The 26,484-nt window shown below is 45.4% G+C and overlaps 1 protein-coding gene across 5 annotated transcripts in view; it reads right to left on the bottom strand.

Annotated features, from left to right (window-relative positions):
- The window catches only part of adamts3 (ADAM metallopeptidase with thrombospondin type 1 motif, 3), a 178,981-nt gene that overhangs the window by 85,694 nt on the left and 66,803 nt on the right, over positions 1-26,484 (bottom strand). For all 5 annotated transcript variants that reach the window (XM_036936580.2, XM_036936583.2, XM_036936581.2 and 2 more), the window contains 5 exons: positions 20,630-20,713; positions 19,254-19,410; positions 8,256-8,361; positions 7,489-7,632; positions 3,766-3,898 (listed from right to left, as the gene is read on the bottom strand). In XM_036936580.2, coding sequence (XP_036792475.2) covers positions 3,766-3,898; positions 7,489-7,632; positions 8,256-8,361; positions 19,254-19,410; positions 20,630-20,713 — 624 coding nt within the window. The remainder of the gene's footprint in view (positions 1-3,765; positions 3,899-7,488; positions 7,633-8,255; positions 8,362-19,253; positions 19,411-20,629; positions 20,714-26,484) is intronic.

Genomic DNA, 26,484 nt, shown 5'->3' with positions numbered 1-26,484 from the left:
TTGGTGGCTGAAGATATCCCTCTAGTGGTGTGGGGGCAGAGCTTTGGCAAAGTAGGTGGGGTTATATCCTGCCTGTTTGGCCCTGTCCAGGGGTATCGTCGGACGGGGCCACAGTGTCTCCCGACCCCTCCTGTCTAAAGCCTCCAGTATTTATGCTGCAGTAGTTTATGTGTCGGGGGCTAGGGTCAGTCTGTTATATCTGGAGTATTTCTCCTGTCTTATCCGGTCTCCTGTGTGAATTTAAGTATGCTCTCTTTCTTTCTTTCTTTCTTTCTCTCAGAGGACCTGAGACCTAGGACCATGCCTCAAGACTACCTGGCCTGATGACTCCTTGCTGTCCACAGGCCACCTGGCCGTGCTGCTGCTACGTGCTACCTGTCCCAGACATGCTGTTTTCAACTCTCTAGAGACAGCAGGAGCGGTAGAGATACTCTCAATGATTGGCTATGAAAAGCCAACTGACAGTTACTCCTGAGGTGCTGACCTGTTGCACCGTCGACAACCACTGCGATTATTATTATTTGACCCTGCTGGTCATCTATGAACATTTGAACAGCTTGGTCATGTTCTGTTATAATCTCCACCCGACACAGCCAGAAGAGGACTGGCCACCCCCCATAGCCTGTTTCCTCTCTAGCTTTCTTCCTAGGTTCTGGCCTTTCTAGGGAGTTTTTCCTAGCCACCGTGCTTCTACACCTGTATGGCTTGCTGTTTGGGGTATTAGGCTGGGTTTCTGTACAGCACTTTGAGATATCAGCTGATGTAAGAAGGGCTTCATAAAAAAATTGTATTTAAAGGAGAGATCAAGCTGATCCTAATTGTTATAGGCCTATTTCTATTTTGCCCTGATAATCAAAAGTGTTGGAAAAACGTGTCAATAGTCAACTGATTGGTTTCTTGATGTTTATAGTATTCTCTCAGGTATGCAATCTGGTTTCCGCTGAGGTTATGGATGTGTCACCGCAACCTTTAAGGTCCTCAATGATGTCACCATTGCCCTTGATTCTAAGCAATGTTGTGCTGCTATTTTTATTGACTTGGCCAAAGCTTTTGATACAGTAGACCATTCCATTCTTGTGGGTCAGCAAAGGAGTATTGGTGTCTCTGAGGGGTCTTTGGCCTGGTTTGCTAACTACCTCTCTCAAAGAGTGCAGTGTGTAAAGTCAGAAAATCTGTTCTCTCAACCACTGCCTGTCACCAAGGGAGTACCCCAAGGCTCAATCCAAGGCCCCACACTCTTTTCAATTTACATCAACAACATAGCTCAGGAAGTAGGAAGCTCTGTCATCCATATATATGTAGATGATACAGTCTTATACTCAGCTGGCCCCTCCCCGAATTTTGTGTTAAATGCTCTACAACAAAGCTTTCTTAGTGTCCAACAAGCTTTCTCTACCCTTAAACTTGTTCTGAACACTTCCAAAACAAAGGTCATGTGGTTTGGTAAGAATAATGCCCCTCTCCCCACAGGTGTGATTACTACCTCTGGTTTAGAGCTTGAGGTAGTCAACACATACAAGTACTTATGACTAGACGGTACACTGTCCTTCTCTAAGCACATATCAAAGCTGCAGGCTAAAGTTAAATCTAGACTTGGTTTCTTCTATCGTAATCGCTCCTCCTTCACCCCAGCTGCCAAACTAACCCTGATTCAGATGACCATCCTACCCATGCTAGATTACGGAGACATCATTTATAGATCGGCAGGTAAGGGTGCTCTCGAGTGGCTAGATGTTCTTTACCATTTGGCCATCAGATTTGCCACCAATGCTCCTTATAGGACACATCACTGCACTCTATATTCCTCTGTAAGCTGGTCATCTCTGTATACCCTTAGCCAGCACAGTCTGTTCAGATTTAATGATAGCCACCATTACCATTGCTAGGTCGGGGGGATCCGAGTCTGTGTCAGGTGAACCCAAGGCTTCAGCAGAGGCCTGCTCCTTTGTGGCCGTTGTTGTTTCGACATTTTACGATTAAAAGGCCAACATTTTCAGAAAAAAAGCCAGATTAGTAAATTGGGTTCGATTCCAAATTAAATGTTACAAAATTAACACCGTGGGTGTCACGACTTCGGCTGAGGTCGGCTCCTCTCCTTGTTCGGGCGGCGTTAGGCTGTCGACGTCACCGGCTTTCTAGTCATCACCGATCCATGTTTCCTTTTTCCTTTTGTTTTGTCTTGATTATGCACACCTGATTTCTATTCCCTTATTATGTTCCTTATTTAACCTCTCGTCTACCTTTCTCTTTTGTCCGTGATTGTTTTGTGTTACCGTGTGTGTTGGAGGGTTTTCTCGATACGTGATGTTTCCTTGTTGGAGATATACCGTTTTTTTTCTATTAATGTTTTGAGTAAAAACTTTTGTGTTTTTCCTCAAACCTGTGTCCTGCGCCTGACTCCGACAACGAACCCAGCACATTGTTACAGTGGGGGAGGTGATGGTCAAGTATTAATAGAAATTGTTTGGAGCGCATCTTCATATGTTGCTGGTCACCAGCGCCCCCACAGCTAATTCTGTAGAAAATAGTAAATGAACAGTTGAACTCAGTAAATAACGATTGAGATCGGATTCCTCTGGAGTCGCCAGACACTATGGAGCTCGTTAAGAAACAAACACTGTTCACCAGGACTCAGGAATGAAGAACACATTTTAAGCTGCATTTTGATTAAAGCCTTAAATCAACGAAACAGGAAATAATGAACTGGGTTCAGAGAGTGGCATGGAGCAGAGAGCTCTGTCTGGATGTTTATTTCCAGGGATGACCCATGGACCACCCATGGACATGACCAAGTCGCTTTGCGTCTGCTAAATGGCATATATTGTCATACAATGTCATACAATGTCTTCAGATCTATCTTATTAGCATTGGTTCTGGATAGTTTTTAATTACTCTAACTTTTAGCGTCACAATTTTTCTATGCCCCTGCATGATCCCCCACCTCTAATCTCCTTACTGAAACTATTTCCCTGATAAACAGACACAATATACACTTTATATACATCAGTATGTGGACACCCCATCATACACTATATACAGTTGAAGTGTATATATAGTGTGTGTGTACAGTTGAAGTCAGAAGTTTACATACACCTTAGCCAAATACATTTAAACTTAGTTTTTCACAATTCCTGACATTTATTCCTCGTAAAAATTCCCTGTCTTAGGTCAGTTAGGATTACCACTTTATTTTAAGAATGTGAAATGTCAGAATAATAGCAGAGAGAATTATTTAGACCACACAAGCTCACAGAGCAGGACTGCCGAGTGATGAAACACCTAGTGATTAAAAATCGTCTGTCCTCAGCAACACTCACTACTGATTTCCAAACTACCTCTGGAAGCAACGTCAGCACAAGAACTGTTCGTCAGGAGCTTTATGAAATGTGTTTCCATTGCCAAGCAGCCGCACACAAGCCTAAGATCACCATGAGCAATGCCAAGCATCGGCTGGAGTGATGTGAAGCTCACCGCCATTAGACTCTGGAGCAGTGGAAACACGATCTCTGGAGTGATGAATCACGCTTAACCATCTGGCAGTCCGACGGATTCATCTGGGTTTAACAGATGCCAGGATAAAGCTACCTGGCCCAATGCATAGTGCCAACTGTAAAGCAGTTTGGTCACGTGTATTTCCCTCCAACACAGAGGGTATATTTCTCTGCTCTTCAAAGGGATATCAGAGCGGAAGGGAGTCTGAAGTATCAGACAGCTCTATAGGGTATCTCTGTCTCTCTACTAGACGATGTCCGAGACCAAACTTACTGATGTGCAGATTTTATATCCGACTCCGAAGTCGAAGCGACACTGTTCATCCATGGAGTAGTTGATCCCTGGCAGCTCTGGCAGCTGGGGCCAGTCGTGTTTGAACGGGTCATCCAGGAGACAGTCGTACGAACTACGAGACACAAGAAGAGTTTCATTTCATTTTCAGAAATGTTGTTAATTTCATTTTTATTGTTTAACACTTGAACCGCTGTGACTCGAGGGACCGCCCCAAGCTAAGAAGCAGTCATTCTGACTGCAACACTCTAAACACATTCATGAAGGTGTTAGGTAACATTAGAATATAATTTTCTTTTAATGTAAAAAACCAACTGTTCAATAAATTGTACTTGTGGAGTGCCTTTGTTGCAACTATGAAACAGAAACCATGTGTGTTGGAACAAGGTAACAAAGATGCACAGTAAGCAAAATGTGAGGTCAAATAATGAAAACAGCACCGGTGGGTCGGCCCAATTGAGGTAGTATGTACATATGTACATGAATGTATAGTTAAAGTGACTATGCATATATGATAAACAGAGTAGCAGCAGCGTAAAAAGAGGGGTTGGGGGGGGGGGGGCACACAATGCAAATAGTCCAGGTAGACATTTGATTCAGGAGTCTTATGACTTGGGGGTAAAAAACTGTTGAGAAGCCTCTTGGTCCTAGACTTGGCACTCCGGTACCACTTGCCATGCGATAGCAGAGAGAACAGTCTATGACTAGGGTGGCTGTGGTCTTTGATAATTTTTAGGGCCTTCCTCTGACACCGCCTGGTGTAGAGGTCCAAGATGGCAGGAAGCTTGGCCCCAGTGATGTACTGGGCCGTATGCACTACCCTCTGTAGTGCCTTGCAGTCGAATGCCAAAGCAGTTGCCGTACCAGGCAGTGATGCAACCAGTCAGGATGCTCTCGATGTTGCAGCTGTAGAACCTTTTGAGGATCTCAGGACCCATGCAAATCTTTTTAGTTCCTGAGGGGGAAATAGGCTTTGTCGTGCCCTCTTTGTCTTTGTTTGGAATAGGATTAATTTCAGAGAGACAAATTATCATGTTTTTTTAGCAAAATGCTGTACATCTGCCTCCCTCTCAGATAAATAAGTAATACTGCTAGGTTTTACCAATGACTGTATCCATGATTGGACAAAGCCATTGATCAGGTGACACCATGCAAAAGATGCTAAAAGATCCACATATGATGCAATCTCTATTTCACTCAACACTCCCTTTCCCACTAGGACAAAAGGAACACCTATGTGAGAATGCTATTCATTGACTACAGCTCAGCGTTCAACACAATAGTGCCCTCAAAGCTCATCACTAAGTTAAGGACCCTGGAATAAAACACCTCCCTCTGAAACCGGGTCCTGGATTTCCTCACGGGCCGCCCCCAGGTGGTAAGCGTTGGTAACAACACATCCGCCGCGCTGATCCTCAACACTGGGGCCCCTCAGAGGTATGTGCTCAGTCCTCTCCTGTACTCCCTGTTCACTCATGACTGCATGGACAGACACGACTCCAACACCATCATTAAGTTTGCCAATGACACAACAGTGGTAGGCCTGATCACCGACAACGACAAGACAGCCTATAGGAAGGAGGTCAGAGACCTGGTCGTGTGGTGCCAGGACAAAGGAGATGATTGTGGACTACAGGAAAAGGAGGACCGAGCACATCCCCATTCTCATCGATGGGGCTGTAGTGGAGCAGGTTGAGAGCTACAAGTTCCTTGGTGTCCACATCACCAACAAACTAACATGGTCCAAGCACACCAAGACAGTCGTGAAGAGGGCACGACAAAATATTTTCCCCCTCGAGAGACTAAAAAGATTTGGCATGGGTCCTCAGATCATAAAAAAGGTTCTACAGCTGCACCATCGAGAGCATCCGGTTGCATCACTGCCTGGTATGGCAATTGCTCGGCCTCCGACCGCAAGGCACTACAGAGGGTAGTGAGTATGGCCCAGTACATCACTGGGGCAAAACTTCCTGCTATCCAGGACCACTCTACCAGGCGGTGTCAGAAGGCCCTAAAAATTGCCAAAGTCTCCAGCCACCCTAGTCATAGACTGTCCTCTCTGCTACCGCACGGCAAGTCTAGGTCCAAGAGGCTTCTTAACAGCTTCTACCCCCAAGCCATATAACACCTGAACAGCTAATCAAAGGGCTACCCAGACCCCTCTCTTACGCTGCTTCTACTCTCCGTTTATTATCTATGCATAGTCACTTTAACTCTACCTCCATGTACATATTACCTCAATTATTGACTCTCAAAACATTGACTCTGTACCGGTACCCCCTGTATATGGCCTAGCTATTGTTATTTTACTGCTGATGTTTAATTATTTGTTAATTTTATTTGTACTTATATATTTTTTACTTAATCCTTGTTTTTAGTAAAACTTCTTAAAGCATTGTTGGTTAAGGGCTTGGAAGTAAGCATTTCACTCTAGGCAGAGTTACACAGAAAAAGCCATATCTCAGACTGGCCAATAAAGATAAAATAATAAGATGGGCAAAAGAACACAAACTGGACAGAGGAACTCTGCCTAGAAGGCCAGCATCCTTGAGTCGCTTCTTCACTGTTGACGTTGAGACTGGTGATTTGCGGGTCCTATTTAATGAAGCTGCCAGTTGAGGACTTGTGAGGTGACTTGTAATGGCAATACTGTAAGTCTCAGTAGAGTACAGTCCCATGTTAGTACTGTAAACTTTCAGCAGGGTACAGTACCACAGTAGTCTGTAAAGTCTCAGTAGAGTACATACCCATGTTAGTACTGTAAACTTTCAGAAGACTACAGTATTGTGGTCATTTGTAAAATCTTAGTAGAGTACAGTACCATGGTAGTCTTGCACTTTTCCTACAAGCACAGAATTTGCTGATAACTGTTTTGAGGAAAATCTAACTTACTACAACTGTGATATGTGGTTGTCTGAACTTAAGATGAATGCACTTAGTAGTATATTAATTCTAATACTTATAGTAGTAGTAAATACATATGGTTAGTAATAGTCATAGTAAAGTAATATTATTTGTATTATTAATAGTAATATTAATAGTAATATTGTAGTAATAGTAAAGAAATAATACTAGTAACATAGTAATAGTAAAATGATTAGCTTTAGTACCCGTACAGTAATAGTTTTAATAATAGTAATAGTATTGTTTTAGTAACAGTAAAGTACTAGTAACAATATTAGTTTTAGTAACAGTAAAGTAATAGTATTAGTTATAATAACAGCAATAGTAAAAGTATCAGTTCTAGTAACAGTAAAGTAATAGTATTAGTTTTAGTAACAGTAAAGTAATAGTAATAGTATTAGTTATAATAACAGCAATAGTAAAAGTATCAGTTTTAGTAACAGTAAAGTAATAGTATTAGTTTTAGTAACAGTAAAGTAATAGTAATAGTATTAGTTATAATAACAGCAATAGTAAAAGTATCAGTTATAGTAACAGTAAAGTAATAGTATTAGTTTCAGTAATAGTAATAGTATTAGTTATAATAACATCAATAGTAAAAGTATCAGTTATAGTAACAGTAAAGTAATAGTAGTAGTGTTGTTTGTTTTAGTAACAGTAAAGTAATAGTATTGTTTTAGTAATAGTAAAGTAATAGTACACGCATTAGTGATAGTATTAATATTAGTAATGGTAGAGTAAATGTAATGTACTAGTAAAGTAACAATACTTGTAAAAGTAGGTTAATAGAAGGTAACCTACTGTATATATCTCTTGAGCTCCTGTCCACTACACATGGACCAGTGGTATCGGTGGAAGGCAGCTTGAACCAGTGGAGCCATCACACTCCCCATGGCTGTCTCGTCCCCACAACGATTACCCTGACCATCATGCTCCATACCCAGCCTTTACACACACAAGAAAGAGAAAGAGAGAGAGAGAGTTAGGGACGTTGTCATGGACGTTGATTCCTAATAAGATTTAATTTGACTTAGAGAATATGTTACCTGTCCAGCTCCTCTGGGTTCCCCACTACCTCTCCAGCTCCCCACTACCTCTCCAGCACCTCTGGGTTCCCCACTACCTCTCCAGCTCCCCACTACCTCTCCAGCTCCTCTGGGTTCGCCACTACCTCTCCAGCTCCCCACTACCTCTCCAGCTCCTCTGGTGTCCCCACTACCTCTCCAGCTCCCCACTACCTCTCCAGCTCCTCTGGTGTCCCTATGGCCTGCCGCTCTACGGCCTGCCGCTCTACGGCCTGCCGCTCCATGGCCTGCCGCTCTATGGATGTTATGTCAGATTGACGTAATTCGGGAGGAGGCAGGACATGATGTAATATCATAAGGAGGAGAGGCTGTAGAACAGATGGGCCTGTCTCTGAAAGGTGGTTGATGCTAACGTCAGATCACAGAGGAGCCAACTGAACACAAAACCACTGAATAGATTATGGGAAACATTCTATTCCCACACTATGGAACCTTGAACCGCTCCCGTGTAAACACACACACACACAGATAATCAGAATTTACACATGTCCGGTCTCGTGGGCGACAACGAAGGCAGAGGAGAATCCATCCTCATGGTTCAGCGTGCAGCTCCGGACTGTATGGCACATGCCTGTTACGGGGGCGTAGCCTGGAGAAGAGAGAAATCATTCTACAGTGAGGTAGATATGGTGAAAGAGAGAGGAGAGAAATCATTCTACATTGAGGTAGATATGGTGAAAGAGAGAGGAGAGAAATCATTCTACATTGAGGTAGATATGGTGAAAGAGAGATGAGCGAAAGAGAGACAATGGTGCGTACTAGTGCTGCGCGAATAGTGTTTTTTGAGGTCGCTTCAGTATCATTATTAAAAAATAATCCCGGTTTTCAAAAAAAATTTAAGCAATAAATGCACTACGCATTATGTGGGTTGAATGCTGAAACACAGAATAAAACATTGAATAAAAGTCCCATGATGGTAGTCCCATGATGGACTGCCCATTACCGCTCTCTATCCTTTTGTCATTTCTCTCTGGTGCCGTTCGGGCAATTTAAAGTATTGATTGGGGACATATTTGTGGAGGAATGTAACTGTTTTTCTTGGTGATTTGTGATGTTTAATTTGCAATAACAGTAGTTGCAAAGAAAAAGCCATATCTCAGACTGGTCAATAAAAAGAAAAGATTAAGATGGGCAAAAGAACACAGACACTGGAGAGAGGAACTCTGCCTAGAAGGCCAGCATCCTTGAGTCGCCTCTTCACTGTTGACGTTGAGACTGGGGATTTGCAGGTACTATTTGATGAAGCTGCCAGTTGAGGACTTGTGAGGCATCTGTTTCTCAAACTAGACACTCTAATGTACTTGTCCTCTTGCTCAGTTGTGCACCGGGGCCTCCCAGTCCTTTATATTCTGGTTAGGGCCAGTTTGCGCTGTTCTGTGAAGGGAGTAGTAGACAGTGTTGTACGAGATCTTCAGTTTATTGGCAATTTCTCGCTAGGAATAGCCTTCATTTTTCAGAACAAAAATAGACTGAAAAGTTTCAGAAGAAACTAGTTTCTGGACATTTTGAGCCTGTAATCGAACCCACGAATGCCGACGCTCCAGATACTCAACTCGTCTACTTTAATCAGGACAACAGTTTTCAGCTGTGCTAACATAATTACAAAAGTTTTTTATTTATTTTAGTTTTACCCCAATTTCGTGGTATCCAATTGTTTTAGTAGCTACTATCTTGTCTCATCACTACAACTTCCGTACGGGCTCGGGAGAGACGAAGGTTGAAAGTCATGCGTCCTCCGATACACAACCCAACCAAGCAGCACTGCTTCTTAACACAGCGCGCATCCAACCCAGAAGCCAGCCACACCAATGTGTCAGAGGAAACACCGTGCACCTGGCAACCTTGGTTAGCGTGCACTGCGCCTGGCCTGCCACATCGCTCACTACAGGTGAGCGATGAGACAAGGATATCCCTACCGGCCAACCCCTCCCTAACCCGGACGAAACTAGGCCAATTGTGCGTCGCCCCAAGGACGCGGCCGGTTACGACAGAGCCTGGGCGTGAACCCAGAGTCTCTGGTGGCACAGCTGGCGCTGCAGTACAGCGCCCTTAACCACCCGGGAGGCCGCAAAAGGGTTTTCTAATGATCAATTAGCCTTTTAAAATGCTAAACTTGGATTATCTAACACAACGTGCCCTTGGAACATGTCTACACTATTTTTGATTAATTTGATGTTATTTTAATAGACAAAAAAAGTGTTTTGTTTTTTGTTTTTTTAAAGGACTAAGTGACCCCAAACGTTTGAATGGTAGTGTATATAAACCCAGCAAAAAAAGGAACGTCCTCTCACTGTTAACTGCGTTTATTTTCAGCAAACTTAACATGTGTAAATATTTATATGAACATAACAATATTCAACAACTGAGACATAAACTGAACAAGTTCCACAGACATGTTGTCACGACAAAGGTAACTCCTCTCCCTGTTCAGGCGGTGCTCAGCGCTCGGCGTTGCCGGTTTACTAGCCGCCACCGATCCCTTTTTCCCTTTCTGGTTGTTTTGTCTGTGTTCCTTTTCACACCTGGTTTCATTTGCATTAATTTATTTGTGTGTATATAGGGCACCTGTTACCTGCCTTAATTCGTGCAGGAGTAAGTGTGTATTTGCGCTCGATTATCTTTGATGTTTATTGTTTTCGCTATTACGCACGTGTATGTAAGTTTCGGAACTGAGTTTGTTCCTCCGTGCGTTTTGCACGAGTTTCTGTATTGTTTTCACTACAGAATTATCTTTGAAAGACAGGGTCCTGAAAAAGGGACGTTTCCGTTTTTGCTGATTTTATATACACACACAGTAACGGTCAAAAGTTTTAGATCACCTACTCATTGAAGTGGTTTTCTTTCCTTTTTACATAGTAGAATTATAATAAAGACATCAAAACTATGAAATAACACACATGGAATCATGTAGTAGGCAAAAAAAGTGTTAAACAAATCAAAATATATTTTATATTCTTCAAATTGCCACCCTTTGCCTTGATGACAGGTTTCAATTAACAGATGTGCCTTCTTAAATGTTAAGTGTGTGTGGGATTTCATTTCCTCTTAATGTGTTTGAGCCAATTAGTTGTGTTAAGGTAGGGGTGGTATACAGAGGATAGCCCAATCTGGTAAAAGACCAAGCCCATATTATGGCAAGAACAGCTCAAATAAGCAAAGAGAAATGACAGTCCATCATTACTTTAAGACATGAAGGTTAGTCAATACGGAACATTTCAAGAACTTTGAAAGTTTCTTCAAGTGCAGTCGCAAAAACCATCAAGCGCTAAGATGAAACTGGCTCTCATGAGGACCGCCACAGGAAAGGTGTCACGCCCTGACCATAGTTTACTTTGTATTTTCTATGTTTTGATTGGTCAGGGTGTGATCTGAGTGGGCATTCTATGTTACATGTCTAGTTTGTCTAGTTCTATGTTCGGCCTGATATGGTTCTCAATCAGAGGCAGGTGTTCGTCATTGTCTCTGATTGGGAACCATATTTAGGTAGCCTGGGTTTCACTGTGTGTTTGTGGGTGATTGTTCCTGTCTATGTGTTTTTCACCAGATAGGCTGTTTTAGGTTTTCGTTACGTTCATCACGTTCTTTATTTTGTAGTGTTTGCATTGATTCGTGTTTTACGTTTGTTCATTAAAACATGGATCGCAATCTACACGCTGCATTTTGGTCCGACTCTCCTTCTCACGAAGAAAACCGTTACAGAATCACCCACCACAAAGGGACCAAGCAGCGTGTCAACAGGCAAGAACAGCCCAAAGTGGAGTACAGTATGGACTATACTTCTTGGGAGGAGATAGACAGGTGGGCGGTCGACCCAGGGAGAGTGCCGGAGCCCGCCTGGGATTCGCTGGAGCAGTGCGAGGAAGGTTACCGTAGAATGGAGGCGGTGAAAGCAGAGAGGCGCTGGTATGAGAAGGCAGCTCGGCGACGCGGATGGAAGCTTGAGAGGCAGCCCCAAAAATTTCTTGGGGGGGGGCTAACAGGGAGTATGGCTATGCCAGGTAGGAGACCTGGGCAGACTCCCTGTGCTTACCGGGGGGCTAGAGAGACCGGACAGGCACCGTGTTATGCAGTGGTGCGCACGGTGTCTCCAGTGCGGGTGCATAGCCCGGTGCGGTATATTCCAGCTCCGCGTGTCTGCCGGGCTAGATTGAGCGTCGAGCCTAATGCCATGAAGCCGGCTCTACGCAGCTGGTCCCCAGTGCGTCTCCTTGGGCCGGTTTACATGGCACCAGCCTTGCGCTCGGTGTCTCCGGTTCGCCTGCATAGTCCAGTGCGGGCTATTCCACCTCGCTGCACTGGCAGGGCGACCGTGAGCATTCAACCAGGGAAGGTTGGGCAGGCTCGGTGCTCAAGAGCTCCAGTGCGCCTGCACGGTCCGGTTTTTCCAGTACCACCTCCACACCCCAGCCCTCCGGTAGCAGCTCCCCGCACCAGGCTTCCTGTGCGTGTCCTCGGCCCAGTACCACCAGTGCCAGCACCACGCATCAGGCCTACAGTGCGCCTCGCCTGTCCAGCGCTGTCGGAGCCCTCCACCTCTCCAGCGCTGTCGGAGTCTCCCGCCTGTTTAGCGCTGTTAGAGCCTTCCTTCTCTACAGCGCTGCCGGAGTCTCCCGCCTGTTCAGAACTGCCAGTTTGCAAAGAGCTGCCAGTTAGCATAGAGCTGCCAGTTAGCATAGAGCTGCCAGTTAGCATAGAGCTGCCAGTTAGCATAGAGCTGCCAGTCTGCAAGGAGCTGCCAGTCTGCAAGGAGCTGCCAGTCTGCATAGAGCTGCCAGTCTGCAAGGAGCTGCCAGTCTGCAAGGAGCCGCCAGAGCTGCCAGTCTGCAGGATGCCGCCAGAGCTGCCAGTCTGCAAGGAGCCGCCAGAGCTGCCAGTCTGCAAGGAGCCGCCAGAGCTGCCAGTCTGCAAGGAGCAGCCAGAGCCGCCAGTCAGTATGGAGCAGCCAGGGCCGCCAGTCAGCATGGAGCAGCCAGGGCCGCCAGTCAGCATGGAGCAGCCAGGGCCGCCAGTCAGCATGGAGCAGCCAGTCAGCATGGAGCAGCCAGTCAGCATGGAGCAGCCAGAGCTGCCAGTCAGCATGGAGCAGCCAGTCAGCATGGAGCAGCCAGGGCCGCAAGTCAGCATGGAGCAGCCAGGGCCGCCAGTCAGCATGGAGCAGCCAGTCAGCATGGAGCAGCCAGAGCAGCCAGTCAGCATGGAGCAGCCAGAGCTGCCAGTCAGCATGGAGCAGCCAGTCAGCATGGAGCAGCCAGAGCTGCCAGTCAGCATGGAGCAGCCAGTCAGCATGGAGCAGCCAGAGCTGCCAGTCATCATGGAGCAGCCAGTCAGCATGGAGCAGCCAGAGCTGCCAGTCGTCCAGACTCTTCCAGATCTGCCAGTCGACCAGACTCTTCCAGATCTGCCAGTCGACCAGACTCTTCCAGATCTGCCAGTCGACCAGACTCTTCCAGATCTGCCAGTTGACCAGACTCTTCCAGATCTGCCAGTCGTCCAGACTCTTCCAGATCTGCCAGTCGTCCAGACTCTTCCAGATCTGCCAGTCGACCAGACTCTTCCAGATCTGCCAGTCGACCAGACTCTTCCAGATCTGCCAGTCGACCAGACTCTTCCAGATCTGCCAGTCGACCAGACTCTTCCAGATCTGCCAGTCGACCAGACTCTTCCAGATCTGCCAGTCGACCAGACTCTCTCAGATCTGCCAGTCGTCCAGATTCTCCCAGATCTGCCAGTCGACCAGATTCTCCCAGATCTGCCAGTCGACCAGATTCTCCCAGATCCGCCAGTCGACCAGATTCTCCCAGATCCGCCAGTCGACCAGATTCTCCCAGATCCGCCAGTCGACCAGATTCTCCCAGATCCGCCAGTCGACCAGATTCTCCCAGATCCGCCAGTCGACCAGATTCTCCCAGATCCGCCAGTCGACCAGATTCTTCCAGATCTGCTAGTCGACCAGGATCTGCTGAAACCGCCAGCCAGCCAGGTTCTGGTAGTTTCTACTACCTGCCTGGGCTTCCTCTCAGTGCTGAGCTTCTTCTCAGTGCTGAGCTTCCTCTCAGTGCTGAGCTACCCATCTGTCCCGAGTTACCTCTGTCCCGAGCTGTCCCTCTGTCCCATGTTATCATTGTGGTGGGTAACCTATTTAGGGACGTTTAGGAGGGGGATTAAAACTGTCATGGAGTGGGGTCCACGTCCAGCGCCAGAGCCGCCACCGCGGACAGATGCCCACCCAGACCCTCCCCTATAGGTTCAGGTTTTGCGGCCGGAGTCCGCACCTTGGGGGGGGGGGTACTGTCACGCCCTGACCATAGTTTACTTTGTATTTTCTATGTTTTGATTGGTCAGGGTGTGATCTGAGTGGGCATTCTATGTTACATGTCTAGTTTGTCTAGTTCTATGTTCGGCCTGATATGGTTCTCAATCAGAGGCAGGTGTTCGTCATTGTCTCTGATTGGGAACCATATTTAGGTAGCCTGGGTTTCACTGTGTGTTTGTGGGTGATTGTTCCTGTCTATGTGTTTTTCACCAGATAGGCTGTTTTAGGTTTTCGTTACGTTCATCACGTTCTTTATTTTGTAGTGTTTGCATTGATTCGTGTTTTACGTTTGTTCATTAAAACATGGATCGCAATCTACACGCTGCATTTTGGTCCGACTCTCCTTCTCACGAAGAAAACCGTTACAAAAGGAAGCTGCAGAGGATAAGCTCATTAGAGTTGCCAGCCTCAGAAATTGAATCAGTTCAAGTAACCGACACATCTCAACGTCAACTGTTCAGAGGAGACTTTGTGAATCAGGCCTTCATGGTTGAATTGCTGCAAAGAAACCACTACTAAAGGACACCAATAATAAGAAGAGACTTGCTTGGGCCAAGAAACATGAGTAATGGACATTTGACCGGTGGAAATGTGTCCTTTGGTCTGGAGTCCAATTTGGAGATTTTTTGGTTCCAACCTCCGTGTCTTTATAATACGTGTGTGGGTGAACGGATGATCTCTGCATGTGTGGTTCCCACTGTAAAGCATGGAGGAGGTGTGATGGTGTGGGTGTGCTTTGCTGATGACACTGTCGGTGATTGAATTAGAATTCAAGGCACACTTTAACCAGCATGGCTACAACAGCATTCTGCAGCGATATGCCATCGCATCTGGTATGCACTTAGTGGGACTATTATTTGTTTTTCAACAGAACAATGACCCAACACACCTCCAGGCTGTGTAAGGGCTATTTTACTAAGAAGGAGAGTGAGTACTTCATCAGAAGACCTGGCCTCCCGAATCACCCGACCTCAACCCAATTGAGATGGGTTGGGGTGAGTTGGACCACAGAGTGAAGGAAAAGAAGCCAACAAGTGCTCAGCATATGTGGGAACTCCTTCAAGACTGTTGGAAAAGCATTCCTCATTAAGCTGGTTGAGGGAATGCCAAGAGTGTGCAAAGCTGTCATCAAGGCAAAGGGTGGCTACTTTGAAGAATTTGAAATGTAAATATATATTGCTCGCCAGAGGTAGCCTGACTGCCATTAGGTACTGAGATGAGATCCTCAGACCCCTTGTGAGACCGTATGCTGGTGCGGTTGGCCCTGGGTTCCTCCTAATGCAAGACAATGCTAGACCTCATGTGGCTGGAGTGTGTCAGCAGTTCCTGCAAGAGGAAGGCATTGATGCTATGGACTGGCCTGCCCGTTCCCCAGACCTGAATCCAATTGAGCACATCTGGGACATCATGTCTCGCTCCATCCACCAACAGTTGCATCACAGACTGACCAGGAGCATGCCCAGGCGTTGTAGGGAGGTCATACAGGCACGTGGAGGCCACACACACTACTGAGCCTCATTTTGACTTGTTTTAAGGACATTACATCAAAGTTGGATCAGCCTGTAGTGTAGTTTTCCACTTTAATTTTGAGTGTGACTCCACATCCAGATCTCCATGGGTTGATAAATTTGATTTCCATTGATAATTTTTGTGTGATTTTGTTGTCAGCACATTCAACTATGTAAAGAAAAAAGTATTTAATAAGAATATTTCATTCATTCAGATCTAGGATGTGTTATTTTAGTGTTCCCTTTATTTTTTTGAGCAGTGTAGTTATCTTTATGGTAGGGAACAATTTGTTTATGCAAACTGATGTGCATCTACCAGAGCCAAGATATCCTGTGGCGTGCCAAAGGGTTCGATAATTGGACCTTTGTTATTCGTAATCTATATCAATGACCTCGCTGCTGGGTCTTCTACCGTACTTCCCCTTCTCTCTTTGCTGATGATACCAATTAGATTTTATCACACAAGAATCTTGACTCACTAATTAATGTAGCCAACTCAGGCATAGCCACAGTTTCTGAATGGTTCCAGATAAACAATTTATCTTAAAATGTTTTTAAAAAAGTACATATACCTCCTACCTACACAAATTACTCATCATACAATATACAATTGCAAGACTAGCCACCTCAAATTACCCGGTTCCATCTGCAAGTTTGTTTAAGAAACTAATTATATTGTCTATTTATGACATTAATGTACTCCAATTATGCCCTTTCATCTACAAATACTCATACCTCCCAGACAGTTTACCCTTCAATGGATTCTTCCAGGTTAATTCTGAAATACATCTACACAACAAAAGACACTGCGATAACCATCACCCTCCATACTGCTGCACCTCATATAGTCATTTCTCTATTAGATATAGAGCTACCATACTCTGAAATTATTATCTTCACATTACCAAACATCATTATCCCTCAATAACTTCAAGCAAAGACTGGAGGTCAGCCTGACTACTCAGTAATCTCCCCCATATAACTCTCACACACTCACATCCACACGCACATGTAAACAAAACATACAGTTGATTATTTTTGTGATTGCTGGTGAATTCATTTACACATTTATAATTAGCAGTTTTTGTTATTTGTATTTGTATTTATTATGGATCCCCATTAGTTCCTGCCAAGGCAGCAGCTACTCTTCCTGGGGTTTATTATGGATCCCCATTAGTTCCTGCCAAGGCAGCAGCTACTCTTCCTGGGGTTTATTATGGATCTCCATTAGTTCCTGCCAAGGCAGCAGCTACTCTTCCTGGGGTTTATTATGGATCCCAATTAGTTCCTGCCAAGGCAGCAGCTACTCTTCCTGGGGTTTATTATGGATCCCCATTAGTTCCTGCCAAGGCAGCAGCTACTCTTCCTGGGGTTTATTATGGATCTCCATTAGTTCCTGCCAAGGCAGCAGCTACTCTTCCTGGGGTTTATTATGGATCTCCATTAGTTCCTGTCAAGGCAGCAGCTACTCTTCCTGGGGTTTATTATGGATCTCCATTAGTTCCTGCCAAGGCAGCAGCTACTCTTCCTGGGGTTTATTATGGATCTCCATTAGTTCCTGCCAAGGCAGCAGCTACTCTTCCTGGGGTTTATTATGGATCTCCATTAGTTCCTGTCAAGGCAGCAGCTACTCTTCCTGGGGTTTATTATGGATCTCCATTAGTTCCTGCCAAGGCAGCAGCTACTCTTCCTGGGGTTTATTATGGATCCCCATTAGTTCCTGCTAAGGCAGCAGCTACTCTTCCTGGGGTTTATTATGGATCTCCATTAGTTCCTGCTAAGGCAGCAGCTACTCTTCCTGGGGTTTATTATGGATCTCCATTAGTTCCTGCTAAGGCAGCAGCTACTCTTCCTGGGGTTTATTATGGATCCCCATTAGTTCCTGCCAAGGCAGCAGCTACTCTTCCTAGGGTTTATTATAGAGCCCCATTAGTTCCTGCCAAGGCAGCAGCTACTCTTCCTGGGGTTTATTATAGATCCCCATTAGTTTCTGCCAAGGCAGCAGCTGCTCTTCATGGGGTTTATTATGGATCCCCATTAGCTGCTGCCTTGTCAGGAACTACTCTTCCTGGGGTTTATTATAGATCCCCATTAGTTCCTGCCAAGGCAGCAGCTACTCTTCCTGGGGTTTATTATAGATCCCCAATAGTAATTTTTTAAAATCATATTACTCCTGTGCTAGCCTCCCTACACTGGCTTCCTGTCAAGGCAAGGGCTGATTTCAAGGTTTTACTGCTAACCTACAAAGCATTACATGGGCTTGCTCCTACCTATGATTGAGTGTAGTCTGACCCAGGGGTGTGAAGGTGAATGGAAAGGCACTGGAGCGACGAACCACCCTTGCTGTCTCTGCCTGGCCGGTTCCCCTCTCCACTGGGACTCTCTGCCTCAAACCCTATTACAGGGGCTGAGTCACTGGCTTTACTGGTGCTCTTCCATGCCGTCCCTAGGAGGGGTGTGTCACTTGAGTGTGTTGAGTCACTGACGTGATCTTCCTGTCCGGGTTGGCGCCCCCCTCGGGTTCGTTCCGTGGGGGAGATATTCGTGGGCTATACTCGGCCTTGTCTCAGGGTAGTAAGTTGGTGGTTGAAGATATTCTTCTAGTGGTGTGAGGGCTGTGCTTTGGCAAAGTGGGGGGGGTTATATACTGCCTGTTTGGCCCTGCTTGGGGGTATCATCGGAGGGGGCCACAGTGTCTCCAAACCCCTCCTGTCTCAGCCTCCAGTATTTATGCTGCAGTAGATTATGTGTCGGGTGGCTAGGGTCAGTCTGTCTGAGTATGTATCCTGTCTTATCCGGTGTCCTGTGTGAATTTAAGTATGCTAATTTTCTCTTTTTCTCTCTTTATCTCTCTTTCTCTCAGAGGACCTGAGCCCTAGGACCATGCCTCAGGACTACCTGGTGTCCCCAGTCCACCTGGTCATGCTACTGCGCCAATTTCAACTGTTCTGCCTGTGGCTATGGAACCTGTTCACCGGACGTGCTACCTTGTCCCGGACCTGCTGTTTTGGACTCTCTCTACCACACCTGCTGTCTCTAACTCTGAATGATCGGCTATGAAAAGCCAGCTGACATTTACTCCTGAGGGGCGGACCTGTTGCACCCTCTACAACCACTGTGATTATTACAATCTGACCGTGCTGGTCATCTATGAACGTTTGAACATCTTGGTCATGTACTGTTATAATATTTGGTGCAAACAAATAAATACAAAATAAATGGATAACTTGGTATGAAAAATGAGAGCCTGAAACTATAAATGTTGGTGGAAGATACAACAGACTGTTCTTCAGAGCAACTCTGGTATAACAAATGAATCCAGCATGTCTAAAATCAAATACAACTGTGATCACCAGGTTGACTAGCTAACACCTCTGTTGGGCACATTCAACAACTAGCAAATAGAGTTTAACATCAAATAGTGCAACTGGCTGCTTCAACAAATAGTACTAAGAGTAACATTAGGAGGGCTTCTTCAAACACTATGTGACCTAACGTTTTCAGAAAACTGCAGGCCCGGTAGGGAGCTGGAATGAAGTCAGTAAGACTGACAGGAGGAGGAAGCAGTACACATGGGGTAATCCTGGACCAAACCTACATTCCAGGGGGTTAGAGGTACGGGTTAGGGTCAGAGTTAGGGATCAGGGGTCGTGGTCTTACCCTGCATGCCTGTGGGTCCAAAGCCCTGTCTGGTCAGGAAGATGGCGTGATCATGGTGCTCAGAATGGTCATGGTCTGCCTTCTGCTGAACGAACGCCCAGCGACACACGTTCTCCAGACTCCTGGACGGGTTCCCTCGTTCTATCAGGCTGATGGACTGACAGGACAGACAAACTGTTAGAACCTGATAGCATGGTGTTAGCAACACCAAGGTCATGGGTTCAATTCCCTCAAGAATCACAAACACATGCTGTAACCAGTAGTGGTGCATGGGTAAAATCACTGGGGAAGCCAAGACCCCCCTAAAAAGACATATTACAACATGTGTGTTGTGATAATTGTGTTTTCTCTATAACCTGTTAATTTATATGCCTTGACACCGTGATATATAGGCCTAAAGGCAGAGACAATAAATGGCAGAATAAATTAAACCACACCTTTGGTTCATCACAAAACTGGATAGCAACATCTGTCCATTGAAGTCCACAAAGCATATTGACTCACCCAGAAATACCGCCCCCCTCTCTTTCATGACTCTGTCATACAGTACACACTTCTAGTTTTTGTTGTCCTAGGCTACTTGACTAAACTGCTTGCTCGCTAGGCTAATTTCCTTGGGGCAACGGTGCCCCAGGCCAGCTAGTTAACATTAGCCTATTACATCAAGCAACATTTTGAACTTCCATCCTCTCAGACCAGGGGCACAATGCATGAATTTATGGTTGGATCAGAATTGTCATTAAAATCATTGGCGAGTACGGAGAATTAAGTAAAACCACAAATCCCTATCTCCATCTATGGGTAATTTAGGAAAGGGACCATTTTAGCTAGTTAACTATCTATTGGAGACCAATGACACAACGAGATGCAACAATTAAAATTTTTTTGGTAAATTACATTTGGCTTGTGATTGAGTGAAGCCAAATCCAAACTGGCTTCCTTGACACATTTGTTTTGATAAATTAAGCTCACTCAGTTTAGCTCAATGCTGATTGACTAATATTAATATGTTGTCAAGGAAGGCCAAATGCTCGCTGGTTTCTCTTGTATTCAATGCCACGGGCAGCAACAATGTCATACTCTTTTTGACCAGATAGCATCAGATAGATGGCCAACACATACTGAGACAGAGGGGCGCTGTTTCGCTAGCTCGGATGCTTTCTCCAGTAAGATACTTTCAGCCTTTTCCGAATTGAAGGACAACTATGAAACACATTTTTTTTGTGGAAGCCTGGCTTCCCTTGGCATCCATGAATACACACCACTGGCTGTAACTGTATGTACTCACTGTACTGGATAGAATAATTGTGGATAGAATACTATTCTAAGTGGTATCCTATTTAGAGCTTTATCGAAGCGGTATCTTTAAAGCCTACCTTAGCATAGCCCAGCATGATCATCCTCACCAACACCACATTAATATGGACTCCTAGAGACTCATCGTGGTAGATCTCATTCACCTGAAACAAACAGCAAGACAGGATCGAAAACAGATGGCAAGACAGGACTGAAACACTCGGCAAGACAAGACTGAAACACTCGGCAAGACAGGACTGAAACACTCGGCAAGACAGGACTGAAACACTCGGCAAGACAGGACTGAAACACTCGGCAAGACAGGACTGAAACACTCGGCAAGACAGGACTGAAACACTCGGCAAGACAGGACTGAAACACTCGGCAAGACAGGACTGAAACACTCTGCAAGACAGGACTGAAACACTCGGCAAGACATGACTGAAATACTCAGCAAGACAGAACTGAAACAGATTGTAAGACAGGACTGAAACACACAGCAATACAGGACGGAAACAGGCAGTCAGACAGTAAGACAGTATTGAAACAGACGGCAATATGGTATTGAAACAGACAGGAAGACAAAGACAGTTAGACAGCGAGTCGATGCGTGAGGAGGAGACAATTAATTGAATACAAAGTCTCTCTCCTTCACATCTTCTTTATTTTTATTTCACCTTTATTTAACCAGGTAGGCTAGTTGAGAACAAGTTCTCATTTACAACTGCGACCTGGCCAAGATAAAGCAAAGCAGTGCGACACAAACAACACAGAGTTACACATGGAATAAACAAACATACAGTCAATGATACAGTATAAAAAGTCTATATACAGTGTGTGCAAATGAGGTAAGATAAGGGAGGTATGGCAATAAATAGGCCATGGTGGCTAAGTAATTACAACATACCAATTAAACACTCGAGTGATAGATGTGCAGAAGATGAATGTGCAAGTAGAGACACTGGGGTGCAAAGGAGCAAGAAATATAAATAAATACAGTATGGGAATGAGGTAGTTGGGTGGGATATTTAGAGATGGGCTATGTACAGGTGCAGTGATATGTGAGCTGCTCTGACAGCTGGTGCTTAAGGTTAGTGAGGGAGATATGAGGCTCCAGCTTCAGTGATTTTTGCAGTTCGTTCCAGTCATTGGCAGCAGAGAACTGGAAGGCAAGGCGGCCAAAGGAGGAATCGGCTTTGGGGGATGACCAGTGAGATATACCTGCTGGAGCGTGTGCTACGAGTGGGTGCTAATATGGTGACCGGTGAGCTGAGATAAGGCGGGGCTTTACCTAGCAAAGACTTGTAGATGACCTGGAGCCAGTGGGCTTGGCGACGAGTATGAAGCGAGGGCCAGCCAACGAGAGCGTACAGGTCGCAGTGAGCAGTTGGAGGCCACGGAAGGAGGGTTGTAGGGCATTGAAGCTCGTCTGAAGGTTAGTTAACACAGTGTCCAAAGAAGGGCCAGAGGTATACAGAATGGTGTCTCTCTGCGTTGAGGTGGATCAGATAATCACTAGCAGCAAGAGCAACATCATTGATGTATACAGAGAAGAAAGTCGGCCTGAGAATTGAACCCTGTGGCACCCCCATAGAGACCGTCAGAGGTCCGGACAACAGCCCCTCCGATTTGACACACTGAACTCTATCAGAAAAGTAGTTGGTGAACCAGGTGAGGCAGTCATTTGAGAAACCAAGGGTATTGAGTCTGCTGATAAGAATGTGGGGACTGACAGAGTCGAAAGCCTTGGCCAGGTCGATGAATATGGCTGCACAGTAATGTCTTGCAGCTCTTTCAGAACAACAGCTATCTGGATTTGGGTGAAGGAGAAGTGAGGGGAGGCTTGGGCAGTTGATCGGGGTAGGGGTAGCCAGGTGGAAAGCATGGCCAGCCGTAGAAAAATGCTTACTAAAATTCTTCATTATAGTGGATTTATCGGTGGTGACAGTGTTTCCTAGCCTCAGTGCAGTTGGCAGCTGGGAGGATGTGCACGTATTCTCCATGGACTTTAGTGTCCCAGAACTTTTTTGAGTTTGTGCTGTTCCTGTTATAGCCTCCTCGTGCGGAGTCCCCTCGTGTGGTTAGACCAGTCGTGATGGATTAGGAGGGTTAAGTGTAGCAAAGAGGTCCAGTCCAATTGGCAAAATAGGTATAGTGGCCCAAGAAATTGGCCGATGGATCTCTTCAGCTAACAGTCCGATATTCTCTAGACAGCAAGCGGGCCGCAGCTAGCATGCTAGCAGATGGACATTCAGGGGACGCCGCGATGTAGGAGCCAGTTGAATCACCCCTTCGGACAGATTACGTAGGTAGTCCAGTCGTGAAGGAGCACCGTACCGGCAGTAAAAGGGGTCCAGGCCTATTGGCAAAATAGGTATTGTAGCCCAGGAGTGGCTGATGGACCTCTTCAGCTAGCCGGGAAATTGGCCTAGCATGGGCTAGCTCCAGGCTAATTGGTGTTTGCTTCGGGACAGAGACGTTAGCTAGCTATCAGCGATGATCCAGGTGAAAAGGTCCAGAGCTTGCGGTAGGAATCCGGGGATATGGAGAGAAAATAGGTCCGGTATGCTCTGGTTTGAGTCGCGTTGTACAAAGTGGCAAGAGCTTTCCGAGCTAAGGTTAGCTGATGACCGCTAGCAGTGGTTAGCTGACTACTAGCTAGTAGCTAGTGAGCTGGCTAGTTTCTGTTGGGGGATTCCGGTTCAGAAGTAAAGAAAAATACCTTGGGAAAAAAGCAGATCCACACAACATTGGGAGAGGTTGCAGGAGAGTAGTTTGAAGTTGAGGTTTAGAAAAAGATTTAAAAAAGATATGCGAAGAAAAATATATAAAAATATATATACATGGGGCACGACAAGACTAGGACAAAGAAGTCTGACTGCTACGCCATCTTGGAAAGATAACCCACTGTATGAGTCATCTTCTAACCAGATGGCAGAGGTACAGATGGACTTCTTCACACTAGAGAGGACAGGAAATAGAGACAACCCTGATGACCCAGAGTTCTGCCCTACAGGGGTACTGACATTATTATTATATTTCTGTACATTGTATGATGAACAGTGGAGCGCACTGAGAATCCACTTTGCCTCACACCTCTGGTCTCTTCTGTACGTGAGAAGAGAAGCTAGACAATGTAATGGCTGGATGACACCTCTCGCATCAGTACACACAGGTTTAGGGAGGTTCAGAGAGATTCAGACAGGTTTAGAGAGGTGCAGAGAGATTCAGACAGGTAGAGTTTAGTTAAAAACATCACACATGGCAACATAGGAAAAGCAGAATGTATCAGAGAGACAAAGAGATAGACAGAGCTACATGGGACAAGCAACACGTAGAGTGCATTTAGAAATAATTCAGACCCCTTGACTTTCCTACATTTTGTTACGTTACAACTTTATTCTAAAATATATTAAATTGTTTTTTTCCTCATCAATCTACTCACAACACCCCATAATGACAAAGCAAAAAACTGAAATATCACAATTACATACATATTCAGACCATTTACTCAGTACTTTGTTGAAGCACCACCAACCTAGCGATGTTTAATAATAATCATAGAGAATTTCAAAAATCATTTTTCTACGGCTGGCCATGCTTTCCACCTGGCTACCCCTACCCCGATCAACTTCCCAAGCCTCCCCTCGCTTCTCCTTCACCCAAAATCTTCTGAAAGAGCTGCAAAATCTGGACCCCTACAAATCAGCTGGGCTAGACAATCTGGACCCTCTCCCATAACCCATAAAGATTGGAAAGCTGCAACGGTGATCCCCCTCTTTAAAGGGGGTGGCACTCTAAACCCAAACTGTTACAGACCAATATCCATCCTGCCCTGCCTTTCTAAAGTCTTAGAAAGCCAAGTTAACAAACCAATCACCGACCATTTCGAAACCCACCGTACCTTTTCCGCAATGCAATCTGGTTTCCGAGCTTGTAGTGTGTGCACCTTAGCCATGCTCAACGTCCTAAACGATATCATAACCGCCATCGATAAAAGACAGTACTGTGCAGCTGTCTTCATCGACCTGGCCAAGGCTTTCGACTCTGTCAATCACCACATTCTTATCAGCAGACTCAATACCCTTGGTTTCTCAAATGACTGTCTCAACTGGTTCACCAACTGCTTCACAGATAGAGTTCCATGTGTCAAATCGGAGGGCCTGTTGTCCGGACCTATGGCAGTCTCTATGGGGGTGCCACAGGGTTCAATTCTCGGACCGACTCTTTTCACTGTATACATCAATGATGTCGCTCTTGCTGCTGGTGATTCTCAGATCCAAATCTACGCAGACGACACCATTCTGTATACATCTGGCCCTTCTTTGGACACTGTGTTAACAAACCTCCAAACAAGCTTCAATGCCATACAACGCCTTCCAGACCCACATTAAACATCTCCAATCCAAAATCAAATCTAGAATCGGCTTCCTATTTTGCAACAAAGCCTCCTTCACTCATGCTGCCAAACATACCCCCGTAAAACTGACTATCCTACCAATCCTCGACTTCAGCGATGTCATTTACAAAATAGCTTCCAACACTCTACTCAGCAAATTGGATGTAGTCTATCACAGTGCCATCGGTTTTGTCACCAAAGCCCCATATAGTACCCACCACTGTGACCTGTATGCTCTCGTTGGCTGGCCCTCACTACATATTCGTCGCCAAACCCACTGGCTCCAGGTCATCTATAAGTCTTTGCTAGGTAAAGCCCCGCCATATCTCAGCTCACTGGTCACCATAGCAACACCCACCCGTAGCACGCGCTCCAGCAGGTATATTTCACTGGCCATCCCCAAAGCCAACACCTCCTTCGGCCGCCTTTCCTTCCAGTTCTCTGCTGCCAATGACTGGAATGAATTGCAAAAATCACTGAAGCCGGAGACTTATATCTCCCTCACTAACTTTAAGCATCAGCTGTCATTGCGGCGTACCGATCACTGCACCTTTACACAGCCCATCTGTAAATTCCCCACCCAACTACATCATCCCCATATTGTTGTATTTTTGTTGCTCTTTTGCACCCCAGTGTCTCTAACAGCACATCATCATCTGCACATCTATCAATCCTGTGTCAATGCTAAATTGTAACTTTTTCGCAACTATGGCCTATTTATTGCCTTACCTCCCTAATTTTACTACATTTGCACACACTGTACATAGATTTTTCTATTGTGTTATTGACTGTATATTTTGTTTATCCTATGTGTAACTCTGTGTTGTTGTTTTTGTCGCACTGCTTTGCTTTATTTTGGCCAGGTCGCATTTGTAAATGAGAACTTGTTCTCAACTGGCCTACCTGGTGAAATAAGAAAATAAAAAATAAATTAAATAAATAAAAGCGCCTTTGGCAGCAATTACAGCCTCGAGTCTTCTTGGGTATGATGCTACAAGCGTTGGCACACCTGTATTTGGGGAGTTTATCCCATTCTTTAGTTTCTCCCATTCTTCAGTTTCTCCCATTTTTCCTCTCAAGCTCTGTCAGACTGTATTGGATGCGTCGCTGCAAATCTATTTTCAGGTCTCTCCAGAGATGTTTGATCGGGTTCAAGTCCGGGCTCTGGCTTGGCCACTCACGGACATTCAGAGACTTGTCCCGAAGCGACTCCTGCATTGTCCTGTCTGTGTGCTTAGGGTCACTGTCCTGCTGGAAGGTGAACCTTTGCAATAGTCTAAGTCCTGATCATGCTGGAGCATTTTTTCATCAAGGCTCTCTGTGTCACATGCTATGTTGTTGTCTTAGGTCTCTCTTTATGTAGTGTTGTGGTGTCTCTTGTCGTTATTTGTGTTGTCATACATTTTTAATCCCAGCCCCCATCGCCGCAGGAGGCCTTTTGCATTTTGGTAGGCTGTCATTTTAAATAAGAATTTGTTCTTATATTCTTAAATGGAAGAAGTTTGGCACCACCAAGACTCTTCCTGGAGCGGGGAA

The sequence above is a fragment of the Oncorhynchus mykiss genome, chromosome 11, assembly GCF_057628025.1.
Source record: "Oncorhynchus mykiss isolate SJ-2025 chromosome 11, ASM5762802v1, whole genome shotgun sequence".
NCBI lineage: Eukaryota > Metazoa > Chordata > Actinopteri > Salmoniformes > Salmonidae > Oncorhynchus > Oncorhynchus mykiss.
Note: the sequence above shows the minus strand (reverse complement) of the source record. Positions and strands in the feature narration are given on the sequence as shown.